Here is a 12,321-nt window from a genome sequence, read left to right on the forward strand (position 1 = left end):
TAGCTGTTTATTATGTATTTCGTCACTCTTGGTGTTCCATTTTACGTGAATACGACTGCAAAATGCATCTCCAACCCATGAATGCAGATTAAAAACGAATAGTGATTGGCATATATTGTTTTAAAAAACATGGTAAAAAATAACCAATATACACACTATTTTTATCGATTCTTGGTCTAGGAGTTGACAGGACGAGATGAAGGTCTATTTTCCATGTAAGGAAACTCTGACAGGTCAAGAGAAGAAGCATGAACTGATGGCGGCATTTGAATCGCTGGCACTTGAGATTGAGCATAAGGCAGTGTGCCTTTTGCTGCAGTTGTACTCAATGTATCTGAACGTATTGATCCACCTGCTGTTCCATAGTTGGATGGAGGTGGACGAAATGCTGTGGATGTGGCAATAGATGTCGGCATGGTAGGATATGGTGGTTGATCGCTCATATTTGGATGACTAGTATAAAGAGTATCCCGTGAAGATGAATTCTCTTTAGCATAAGAAGTATTGGCGTTTGGAGAATCATGGGGCTGAGGAGTGCGTGAACGAGTTGATGCAGCATATGGAGATGGACTGTTGGCACGACTGGGTTGACTGTTTGAAGGATAAGGATCCACTTTCATGGGAAAATCATTTTTATCCTCTTGTTCAGGGAACTCTCTATCATACTCGGCACCTTGTGGAACAAAATCTTGCATAATGACCACTTCTTGTTCAGAACCGCTGGAAAGAATTTTGGCATCATGGCGTCCTTGATCGAGATCTACCATCCATAATAAAGGCAACGATACAAGGAAAAACACAATCAACCAAATCATGCCATACCGTGCACTGGTTCCTTGTGCAATGAATCCAATAATAACCGAGGAAAGCCATGTTGAAACACGGTCAGTAAGAACGTAAAAGCCAAAGAATTCACACTCTTGTCCAGCAGGAATCAATTCAGAATACATGACTTTGGTAAATGCAACAGATGAACCATAGAAGAATCCACCCCAGGCACTTAGAATGTATGCTTCGTAAGCGTGAACCAAACCAAACGTATGTGTGAATGCTCCAATCAAAGCATAAACTGGAATCAATGCAAACATGGATACGCTAACAAGGAGCATAATATGTGTAGAAATATGCGATTTGTTTTGGATTTGCACGCAAGCCAGAGATCCCAAAATGGAAAACACGGGAATTAGATTTCCAATAGTCAGAGTATGAAAGTCGCTAAGTTGAAGAATATCCCGCAAATACAAAGCACTGACGACGCCGAGGGTGTTCATACCACCACCAAAGAAAAAGTAGGAAGCGAGGAAACGGAAGGTGTGTTTGATTTCCTTTCGATTTTTGAACGATTGCAAGGCTTACATGGTAAAAAGATGACATGTTAATAAGACGGCTAATCCAACAATCAGTTCTTGTAATGAGCCAATAATCACCTTTTTTCCATGAAAAAAATATGACACGGGAAGTGCCGTGAGAAAGTTTGGGTCCAGGACGAGCATTGAGATACCTTATTGCAATAACTCCAACAATGAGCCAAAACACGCCAGTAGCACAAATAACACCTTCTTTGATTCCAATTCCATTTCCAACAACACTAATGAGACCACCACCTACAGAAAGGAAAATGAACGAGGTTGCAAACCCATAGACGTTGTTGTACATCTGCACCCAATTAGCACGTTCGTGGTAAGGCATTGTTTTGAGAACAACACTTTCGATAACTTGTCCAAAATCATTGATTTGACGCTCCTGACTATTTTTAGTACGAGTGGAAGTATCAGACGGATTTCCATTAGATTTTGCAGGAATTTGATGAAACTTGACAAGAGGATCGCAACGAACAAGCAAAGGAAAATAGGCTTCCAAAAAAACAGTCGAGAATCCCTGGAACGACGTGCTAATGATTAGCAATAGTCCAGCAAGCCAATATAGACCTGCACGCAATATACCAGATAAAGTGTCAACATTCAGATATAATTATGGTTTCATCAGTATTTAAATATTAAAGCAACATACTTGGAGTATAAGCCAAAGGAATGATAATACTAGCGCCAGCACCAACAACACCTGTGATAATCAACAAACTACGCCGATAAAATCCATAGTCACCGAAAGCAGACAATCCCAACAAAACGAAAATTTGGATAATAACGGCGACAGTAGCAACAAATCCGAGATAACTGACTGTATTGATATACGAACCACCAATTGGAAGAACGCAGTTTGGAGTAGTTCCATTTACTGGAGATGGGCCAGAACATGGTAGACTATATGAATATAAATGTTGGCCATCACACACAACACAAGCAAATGGTTAGTGTATTTACAAAAAAAGACGAGTGCATTCAGACCAAGACTAGATGAACAGAGTGGAAAGTGATTCGACATGAACCACAATAGTAATCAAGTCTGTCATGAACCATTACTCTCCAGATGGACTGACATGAACCATTACTTTCCAGATGGATTGTCATGGCTAATATTCAACCTGATTCTGATAAAAACGCCACAGTCTACGCTCACCTTGTTTGCTCATACACTCCGGCACCTTTCACAAGGTCATCAATAAGAAATAATCCTACAAGTCGTCCAATGCCACCCGAAGCAGCAAGTCCAGCACCATATAACCAATAAGCTCGGTATTCACGAACTGTAGTTTCTGGTGGATCATTACTAGCTGGTGCTTGAACAGAGCTAGGTGCTAAAATAGATGGAGAACCTGCACGATATGTAATCTTTGAATTCGACCGACTCAAGTTAGTTACTGATGCAGCAGATGATTGCATCCTTCTTATGTTGATGTTCTAACTGGCGTCAACGTATCGATAAAAAATAATAAAAAAGCAAACTCGCTAGACGAATGCAGTTTCGACTAGCAGTGGATGAGGGAGGAAAGAAAGGATCAATAAGAAGGAAGGAAAGGGATCGATGAGGAGGAAGAAGAAGGAAAGCGACGGACGATACTTCACAGGAAAATACGGTACACAAGCATGCCTGCATCCTTGCGATACAGTGCCGCATCTCGAAAGCATGCACTTGAAACGCCAGATATTTGGACTCGCGATCAAAGTGTCATGAATCAATTCAATCGTTTGCATAGTGCTGTTTGTTTGGCTTGGCTCGTAGATGGTCTATACCTTGAACTAGATTACATTCAATAAACTCTTGCAAATACCGCCTGAGGATGCTCTGTTATTACCTTGATGTCTGGTGTTGAAAATTTTGGCCATTAACAAAATGGTATCTACTAGTTCATATCCCAACCAGCTGTATTGGTCTTGTTGTTTATATCACTATGCTTTATTATACTGTTTTCCATTCAAACTACATCTATTGGCCAGATTATAGTCCTCTATTCGTGCTGCTGAGCTCGCCCTATCTGCTTCTATTTTTCATCCCGCCCCATTTTAAAAGCCATGGCATTTACTCTGGTCTAGAATCCCATTCTTTAGATAATACACCAGCCATCTGCTTTCATGTATATAACCACCATTACTAATAACCACTTTTTACCAATGTCTTGTAACAAACATGCGGAAATCTCGCGACTGGAAACTAGTCAGCCACGCTCACCAAGGATACCAACAAGGATTATAACGATGTAGAGACTGCTCTCACTCGCATTCAAGCACACAAGGGTGTTCAGGGTAGGCTGTATCATGACTTTGCCTTGACTCACTGCCACAATGCTTCAATGCTCAACGGGTGTATATATTACCTTGCTTGCCACATTTTCTAAGCCAACACTTTTCACTTTCAATCCAGGTATTGTCATTGCCACGCATGAGGGATCTGTCATCCGATCTACACTGGACAACATCCAAACACCCCAGATTTCAACCTTGGTAGTTCAACTCGCTGCAAGGGGAAAAAGCGTTGTTCGTGATTTAGATCCCGAAGTACGCAGTATCGCATTGTTTTCATCAATACCTTGTCCAATCCTTGGTATCCATAACCACTAATCTGTTTAAACTTTGCCAATCTAGGACGAGCTTACTTTTTTACGTATTCGATCAAAGAAACATGAAATCATGGTTGCTGAAAGTAAGCAACTATTTCCCATTCTAATCTACACTTTGCAAAACTAACATTTACTATCAACCATGTAAAATACAGCAAAACAGTATCTGCTGATCGTCATCCAAAACCCACATGAACTTTAATCAACTGTTTTAGAATAAACCAAATAGCATTCGGTGCTTTATCCAACATGCTATAATAGAACTATATATTTCGAGACAATGTTTACTAAAACGATTGTGATGAGTATATTTAAAACCTATAATGCCATTTGGAGATTCTCCAAAAACGCAGATAAATCATCCTTTTGGACATAAACAGCAGATGCCTCGAAACTATCGTGCTTTAATTCTACCCCAATCTGCTCTGCTGCACTCTGGAAAGCAAGACCAAACGGACTGATTGGATTGCATAACAAATAAAATATGTGAGTAAAGATAAAAACAAAAAAAAAGAATACATCATCATACTTTTTGTGCGCATCTCCAATATATTGAGTCTCTGATCTACCCAAAACAAGACAGGATGACGCATCCTTATCCAAACACGCAACCAAAACAAATGGAAGTCGTTTAGAAGACTTGCGATGCTCCTACAAAAACACAAATTTAAATAAAATCATCAGTCGGATATTGACTGGATGGTTTGAAAACATAAAAAGACGACTCAACTGCAAAAGCATCCATGAGAAATCCCATCAAACGGTGCAAGATCATAATAGATGACCCAAATACTGCTGCATCGCTCCCTGCACCGACAGTATTTGATCCACTAGTGCTTACACCGTCACTAGCAAGCGACAAAAGCGATAACATTTGAAACTTTTGAAGTGTTTGTACAGATTTTTTATCAAGCAGCATCATCCCAGTACGCACCAGAATACGTTGAATATGAATAGCAAGCAAAATCCCATGATGCAACCAATGAACACTGAAAAAACATGCATGTTAACACTCGAAAGCAATCAAATCAGTCAATCGTCTCGATCAAATCAACTCACCTATCTAGTGCATCGTACGCGGTGTAAAAATTACGTATCCAATCAGGCTGATCATCACCACCTTCTTGGGCATAATTGCTATCAGCTAATATACGCAAAGCAATGCTCCCCGCATTGGATCGTGTGCCCACACCACCACCAACTAGACCTTGATCACCCAAGTCACGTTCATCTCCTTGTGCATGTCCAGATATGATATCTCCTGTATCACTCGCTCGCGCACCACCACCGTATTTCCGTCGTGTCCGGTCAGCAGAAAGTGGAGCAGCAAGACTTAGTCTTGCCTCGTATCCACTCGCACTTGTGCATCCAGCACCCGTCGATAATGTTGTAGCACCACAATCTATTAACGCTGCCAACGAATAGGCAACATCCGTGGCAGAAAGTGGGGTATTGTGGCCATAATTGCGTATAAATGATGGGAAAATCAAGTCGGGCATATTAAATCGTGGTGCTAAATCTTGAAGTTTGGGTTTGATTCGTTCTTTAAATAATAACCCCATTTCTCTATAGCTTTGTCTGGACTCTTTTTGTGGAAACCTAATATTCACAAAATATCAGTATTTGCAAAAATGTCTGTACAGTCAATCAGTGTTTGACATACCCCATTTTCACAAGTAAATTGGTGAGTCTTTGACGACCCTTTGAACGCCAAATACCAAGCTTAGTAGCAACATACTCTGAGTGGAACATACTGTCATACATATTCCAGTGCCTCAAAAGCATTAACCGAAAATCTTCATGATAGTGAATGCTATAATCATCAGCACTTCGACCACTCGGAACAGTAGTCATTGAATTTGCTGCACTAAACGTTGAAGTTCGTAATGGTCGTTCTCCAAAGAGATCATCATCATCGTAGCTCAATCCCAGTACATCTTGAAGACTAGATGTTGTATCTGCATTAGTTATTCCACCAGCTGGAAATGGTTCGCTTGACCGGCCTTCTCTAATAGTTGTCAGATTCACTTCCTCTTGGTACGATTTGACAAGATCAATATACTTGACAAGAGAAACTTTGTTTTGGATATACTGATCCGTAAGTCCAACGATTCCGTACCAAAGATAATCGCTGTTTGATCTGCCAAGCTGTGAGGCAAGAGCAAACATGAGTCCAGATGCTGCCATGCCATGATACGTGCCGCCCGAATAGTATTCTGCAATTTGGCGTTGATACTCTCGTCTTCTTCGTCGCTTTTCTCGTTGTCTTGCACGCTTGCTTGATCCCAGTTGATTGGCCGAGTTTATTGTTTCGGATTTGCGCTTGCGATAGTTTGGTATATCAGACAACTCTATCAAAGATTCGGCATCGGCGTTTGAATGTTTTATAATGGATTCTTTTGTACGCTTTGGTGTTAATTCAGACTGGCTTTCAAGATTGTCGGAATCCACCTCTTCATCAGTATCGCTTTTGCCAATCGAGTCTTGATCATCTTCAAAGTCTTGCTTAAAACCCCCACTTTCATTAGTATGCATGTCGGTTTCTTCATCTTCATCTAGTGCAGTTGTATCACTTTCGTCTTCGTCACTTGATTCGTCCCCGTCAAACTAAATGACACGCAAGATCCAAAAGTCATGAGTAAATCCTAGCAAATCAATACATTTTCTTATAAACAAACAGCATAGTACCTCAAGCTCTTCAAACGCCTTTTGCAAATCCTTCATTTCCACAATATCTCCATCATCTAGCACTTGAATCTAAATTTAAAAGAGTTGAATGTTAATAGTTGATGTCACATGGCATCAATAGGTTGAGGTTCAGTACTCGGTTGAATTGATGGTCAAATATACCTGAGCAGATCCAAAGATATTCTTCAAATTCAGTGGGCGATGTGCGTCCAAAACATAAACCGTGACATCCTTTTCTAGTGTTAAAAATTCTTCCAGATCGACCATTCCGCCAGCATTGATCATGATAATACTTGTCAGCTATATAATAAAGCAATTTGATCATTGATAAAATGTAATACGATAATGAGCCAAGTTATTCTAATCAAATGAAAATCAACTTGATATAAATGTAACGATAATCTAATTACATCTGTGTTTCCTGCAATGAGAATATCGTTTGCATCTCCCAGACCATTGTATCCGGATACTGGGACTATTCTGTACAATATGCAATCTGACTTTAACAGTGTCTGAGTATTTCCAGCAGCAGTAATATAGCAGACGGTTTATGTAATAGAAGGATTAAAATACATTAGAATCGATTAGTGAATATTCTATAACCATTGAATAGAAACATGTTGAATTTTGTAGTAGAATAAGCCGACTCTACAAGAATCTATTTGAAATTAAAGCGACATGAATCAGGATCTATAACCATCTGTACTCAGTGATTCTATACACATGTGGCTATAAATATCCAGCTTGAACAAGAAATAGTAGCCATGATAACAAGATGAAACAACATTTGGTTTTAAACACACCACCAATATCTTGAGGCAGCATAGTGAATCCACATCAGGGGCTACAAAGATTAAAACAGATGTCTTTGCAGAGTAAAAGGAAGTTGCAGTAGAATTGGTAGTAGAGTGTCCCAGAGCAGTATCTCTAATTTGTTCATATGCCTTATCTAGCAAAGAAAAGGGAGTAAATCCCATTCTATGCAGTATTAATTGTGGTGATTTCCAGACAATTTAGTTTTGATGATTTCCAGACAATTTAATTGATTTTCAGACAACTTTAGTTTTGATAAACTTTGTCCAGATTAAGTCACGTGATAATTCCAATCAAAAGTGTTGAAATCTGACATTCAATTATTATAAAGAATAGCCAATAATCACACTATGAATTTATTTAATGATTGATTTATAGCTCGGAATGATCAATTTCCGGATCATCTGGTTTGGATTGTTCATCTGTGTCTGTTGAATCCACACCAGATTTATCTGCAATACTTTCAGATTGAAAAGTACTAGATTTGGAATCTTTATCCTTATCATCAGTCGATAATTTAGAAAATTCTTCAATCAAAATATCCATTGGGACGTTCCCCTGCTTTTCCTTGATGGCTTCAAGTTTCTTAAATATCTGATCCAACTTCTTATCCTCCAAAGAACTCCCTTGTTCTACTGTCGAATCTGTATCCAGCTCAGTATCAGAGTCAGAATACGTTGTCTTGAACACTTGTGTGTTGTCATAAGACACGTACATGCCATTATGATCTAATCCAACCACGTTCCATAAAATCTCATTTTTCTCATTAAAGTCGTAAAACATGTACCCCTATAATAACAATAACACATAAATATCCATCGTATTTCTTTCAACAAAAAACACAGATTTACCTTGACAATTGTCCCCTTGAATGCTGGAAACAAAACTTTGGATTCAGCAGTATTTCCACTATCAATATAGTTAAACTCGAGTAGCATTTGGTTGTAAATGTCAACGTGCAGTCTTGACATAACGTAGTGATTTTCTTCATACCGCTGCTTGAAAATAATTGGACGAGACGAGGTCTATGTCGGCATCAGTGATTCAGAAGAAACAATATACCCAAATTAAATTAACACTCATCGACCCATTGAGCTGGCATTACCATTACAACCTAATATCTGAAAAATTGAACTTACTTGGGGAAAATACACCACACTGCTTGTGGGAATTTCTGTATCGTATTCAATTCCTACAATAATATCTATACCCTCAGAAAACTGGACTACTATATCAAACATATACGTTGAATAAGAGCCAAGTTCAACCAATCCCAAAATAGGCTTGCCGTTAGTGTATTCGTATACACTCTCGGGAATGCCCAACTGAATCTCATCGACTACAGAATAGAGCTGAACGCGATCATCTTGATCAATCCACACAATCCATCTGAATTCTGGATCGCCCATGATTGCAAACTTGGACCTGTCGCTGGGGTTTGCAAGCGGAGATTTGATGTCGATCGTTTTTTCAGATAACTTTTCGCCAGTAACAAGTTCAAGATTGATGAGAATGATTGAGGAATCATCTCGAGTACCAACAACAAGGAATGAGTCTTTGCCAGTTACAAGACGCTGAAATCGAACTGCCGAACTATATCAAACCATTTAGTGTCGAGTATATTTCAAACCACAATTTCAGATTCTACCAATTTTAAACTCACTCTTCAGGTTTAAATGACCATACAATAGTACCTATGCTTGTAAGATAGGTGATTTGTCGTCCTCCACAAAGCGTAGCAAACGAAACCACTTGAACTTCATTATCTACAAGAAATGCAACATCATACGATTCCTTGGCATCTACAAGCTCATCAAGATCAGTAATTTCTGTGCGAGCATAAGCCGCACCTGTCTTTGCATCCCAAACACCGACATATTCGCCAAGATCTCCAGAGAGCGTAACGAGAGCTAATGTGTTTTTAAAAGTGCAAACATGATCAATTCACCATACATTGATCAATTGCAGAAATATGTCGACACAATATATTAATCCTACTTGAAAGATCCAGTGCAAGACATCGAAACGTTTCTCCAGCATTCAAAGTAATATTCTGCTGGAATCCAGAACTGGTCTTGTTCAGATGAGCAAATGAATTATGGCTCGAAAGAACAACCAAATCTGAATTTTCGAATCCTAGAAACTCAGTGTCCAATGATGCCTTCATTGGCAAATACCTGAAATTAGACCCAACAATTGGTCGAGTTAGTCCTTTCTGCCATTGAAACTAGACATGCGATAAAGAACTTGAACATACCATGACTGAGTTACGCCCATAGAATATGGAGAGTTATCTGGAGGTCCTGCATCTTGTTGTTGGAATGAATTGGATTCAATGTCAAAATCGTTTGAAAGTGTATCAGTTTCAGTAGAAGTTTGGACTGTTACATCAGTTTTAGTAGAAGTTTGGTCTGTTACATCAGTTTCAGCACACACAATGTATTGACTGTCATTAAACAGTCCTAATAAAACTGCTGCTGCAGACAGTAAAGTACAGTATCGCATGAATTCAAATTCGCTTGTCAAATAATGTGGAAATGGTAAAGCTATTCAAGTTCATTCGCATTCAACTAAAATACCATTCAAGCATATATTCTATTCAAATGTCTATACAATCAACGAACGTCACACTCATTAAACTGTCGAGCATTCTCGAAAAATCAGTGTTTTAAACTCGACAGTTAAAAGGGATTCTTGATATATTTTGTAGTTTAATAAGACGTCTAGTCAATCTCTTGCTTGGCCAGATTAGATAGTATTTGAAGGTTATCTAAAGAATTTAAGAACTACTGGAGATCGCGATATCTTTGGTGGAAGCGATAGCAAAACCTAAATGTAACGTCATGCATAATTTGATAAGAATCTAATAGAAATATAATCTTGGATTGTATGGAATAATTGTATGGAAATCAATCGTGTATTTCATATTATTATACAAATCATTCAAAACTTACATCCAAGTAGTTTTGTAGCTGAGGAATACGACCAGTCGCTACAGCTTCACTTACAAACATCATTTGTCCAGGAAGTTGAGGTAGAATTCTCGGTGCATCCGGTTTAGATCCACTCACTACACCACCTGTACTACTGCTAGCTCGAATGATCTCTGCACCAGTAGTGATTCCTGCCGCTTCTGGGAAATGTCCAACAAGCTGTAAATGCAAATCAAAAAATGAGTCAAAACTATGTGGTACAATCTTGACTTGATCTGTTGGTAATCCAACATATGTAATCTGAATGGTATATATAAAGGACTTTACACCCGATCCAGGTCCTCGTGTTACGTCAAGAATCTTGGCGTGTTTGACTGGCTTATTGATAGCAGTGTTGTTGCGGTTCATATTGCTCGATGAAGCATCAGTGGATGGTGTTGCATAGTGGCCGCGAATGCCAGTTGAATTGGAGATGTGTGGTGATCCAGATGCTGCAAAAGTCATTGTACTGCCCATTTTTACGTCGGTCGCAGAAGCTTGATTTGTCATGGCAAGAGCTGAGCCTGTAGGATTGGATGTAACTTTATTCTCGGAATCGCGCTTTTCCATGAATCCAGTACTGCCATCGCTCTTAAATGGCTGATCTGTAGCAGATCGTACTCTTGGTTGGGAAGAATTGGTATGACCAGTCGTCTGTATATCTGCACTACTCTCATGCTCATGGATAATAACTTCCTTTTGTCCCAGCCCATGGCGCTGCTGGCTTTTTTCTAAACTAGTCGGGATAGGATCTGCAGTAGCCGAGCGGATATGAGCAGCACCAACAGATTCCAATACCACCTCAGATTTATCTTGAACAATCATGTTTTTGGCTCTTTGTTTTGGAAGATCTTCTGGCTGGGTAGCATGGTGAGGATTATTTGAAAGACCATTTTTGGAATTGCTGAAACTCTTGAAAAGTTTAACTTTTTGTTGTTGAAGAGCAATTGGACTAGGCTTGATGATAGGTGGTTTGGCGTTATCTAAATCATGTAAAGCACTGCCATCTGTGATTGATGATGTCTTATGTCCTGGAATTGGTGGTGGAGCACGACGCGGACCACCAGATGTTGCAAGAGTTATAGTGCTTTCACCAGTATTCAGCTGTGTAGTGGTTAAAATACTAGCACTAGAAAGTGCAAATGAATCTTCAGGCTGCGTTAAAGTCTCGGATGTCCATGTTCGATGAACTACTGGAGGTGTCTTGGCTGATTTATCAAGAGTCGGCTGGTCTATACTTAAATTGGATTCCTATAGTATCAAGCATTCAATTACACGCTGGTTAAAATAGATCAAGTGGTCAGTTATGCAACATATTCCTTGACTTACACAAGTAGGCATGCCGCTTGAAGTGAATTCTTGATTGCGAAATATTCCTCCGTCGGCCTCAAATTCCACGTCATCTTCAACTTTATTTGCTATCGATAAATTTTCCTTTACTGGTCCAGTACCGCCATTCATTCTGTTTTTTTGGAAAACCCACTCATTCACTGCTCCACGAATAGCATTGATCCACGTCTCTGTTGAAGTAGGATTATCAAAAATAAGACAACATCTAGAGTTTCCAACATGCACAATCTCAATTTGGAATTCTATTTCTAATGCATGCAAGTGTGATGAATAGCATAGTATGATGGTTAGCCAGCTGCCATAAAAATGCTGTATGATATAGACAAATCATTACCAGAGCTGTCATGATGAGAATTGACAAAAATCATGTCAAATGGGATCATATGAATCAGCTTGAATGCATCCCCAACGGCTTTAGCAATAACAAGCATATCATTGAAAAGATAGACTTCGCGTCTCTTGACCTCATTTTGAGTATTCCGTACATCCACTGGCCCATTTTTAACCATAACTCTTGACGGAGCAACAATATTTACCCTCTAA

General features: G+C 39.3%; 5 protein-coding genes across 5 annotated transcripts; 1 reads left to right on the forward strand and 4 right to left on the reverse strand.

Moving 5' to 3' along the window:
- Nucleotides 1–176: 176 nt before the first annotated feature.
- Nucleotides 177–2,780, reverse strand: BATDEDRAFT_92427 (uncharacterized protein; the record flags this gene model as incomplete). Its single annotated transcript, XM_006682648.1, has 4 exons — nt 177–1,351; nt 1,428–1,928; nt 2,011–2,261; nt 2,518–2,780. The coding sequence occupies 4 exons, from the start codon at nt 2,778–2,780 to the stop codon at nt 177–179; spliced, it is 2,190 nt and encodes a 729-aa protein (XP_006682711.1).
- Nucleotides 2,781–3,680: 900 nt separating this feature from the next.
- Nucleotides 3,681–4,157, forward strand: BATDEDRAFT_28204 (uncharacterized protein; the record flags this gene model as incomplete). The annotated part of the gene is made up of 3 exons (XM_006682526.1): nt 3,681–3,893; nt 3,981–4,038; nt 4,111–4,157. 3 exons carry the CDS (start codon nt 3,681–3,683, stop codon nt 4,155–4,157), a joined length of 318 nt encoding a protein of 105 aa, XP_006682589.1.
- An 11-nt stretch (nt 4,158–4,168) lies between these two features.
- On the reverse strand, nt 4,169–7,667 carry BATDEDRAFT_18021 (DNA replication initiation factor CDC45). The gene is made up of 12 exons (XM_006682507.1): nt 7,447–7,667; nt 7,054–7,155; nt 6,806–6,943; nt 6,644–6,712; nt 6,407–6,562; nt 5,955–6,229; nt 5,619–5,822; nt 5,355–5,554; nt 5,015–5,156; nt 4,686–4,944; nt 4,485–4,606; nt 4,169–4,412 (listed from the first exon to the last, which is right to left on the reverse strand). The coding sequence occupies exons 1-12, from the start codon at nt 7,618–7,620 to the stop codon at nt 4,274–4,276; spliced, it is 1,980 nt and encodes a 659-aa protein (XP_006682570.1). The 5' UTR covers nt 7,621–7,667; the 3' UTR covers nt 4,169–4,273.
- Nucleotides 7,668–7,828: 161 nt separating this feature from the next.
- BATDEDRAFT_92426 (uncharacterized protein) lies at nt 7,829–9,961 on the reverse strand (the record flags this gene model as incomplete). Its single annotated transcript, XM_006682649.1, has 6 exons — nt 7,829–8,245; nt 8,308–8,481; nt 8,596–9,049; nt 9,120–9,366; nt 9,455–9,633; nt 9,714–9,961. 6 exons carry the CDS (start codon nt 9,959–9,961, stop codon nt 7,829–7,831), a joined length of 1,719 nt encoding a protein of 572 aa, XP_006682712.1.
- Nucleotides 9,962–10,140: 179 nt separating this feature from the next.
- On the reverse strand, nt 10,141–10,934 carry BATDEDRAFT_33799 (uncharacterized protein). Its single transcript, XM_006682586.1, has 2 exons — nt 10,411–10,934; nt 10,141–10,285 (listed from the first exon to the last, which is right to left on the reverse strand). Exons 1-2 carry the CDS (start codon nt 10,903–10,905, stop codon nt 10,223–10,225), a joined length of 558 nt encoding a protein of 185 aa, XP_006682649.1. The 5' UTR covers nt 10,906–10,934; the 3' UTR covers nt 10,141–10,222.
- Nucleotides 10,935–12,321: the final 1,387 nt, after the last annotated feature.

Source organism: Batrachochytrium dendrobatidis (assembly GCF_000203795.2).
Source record: "Batrachochytrium dendrobatidis JAM81 unplaced genomic scaffold BATDEscaffold_17, whole genome shotgun sequence".
NCBI classification, from domain to species: Eukaryota; Fungi; Chytridiomycota; class Chytridiomycetes; order Rhizophydiales; genus Batrachochytrium; species Batrachochytrium dendrobatidis.

Bases quoted from the DNA above. Each gene is read 5' to 3' on its own strand.
- BATDEDRAFT_33799 (XM_006682586.1), bottom strand. From the start codon at position 10,905: ATGGGCAGTACAATGACTTTTGCAGCATCTGGATCACCACACATCTCC. The intron at 10,286-10,410 runs GTAAGTTTTGAA...CGTTACATTTAG, and splicing joins AGCTACAAAACTACTTGGAT to GTTTTGCTATCGCTTCCACC.
- BATDEDRAFT_18021 (XM_006682507.1), bottom strand. From the start codon at position 7,620: ATGGGATTTACTCCCTTTTCTTTGCTAGATAAGGCATATGAACAAATT. The intron at 6,563-6,643 runs GTACTATGCTGT...CGTGTCATTTAG, and splicing joins AGGCGTTTGAAGAGCTTGAG to TTTGACGGGGACGAATCAAG. The intron at 5,823-5,954 runs GTCAAGCGAACC...TTCAACGTTTAG, and splicing joins ACAACTATTAGAGAAGGCCG to TGCAGCAAATTCAATGACTA.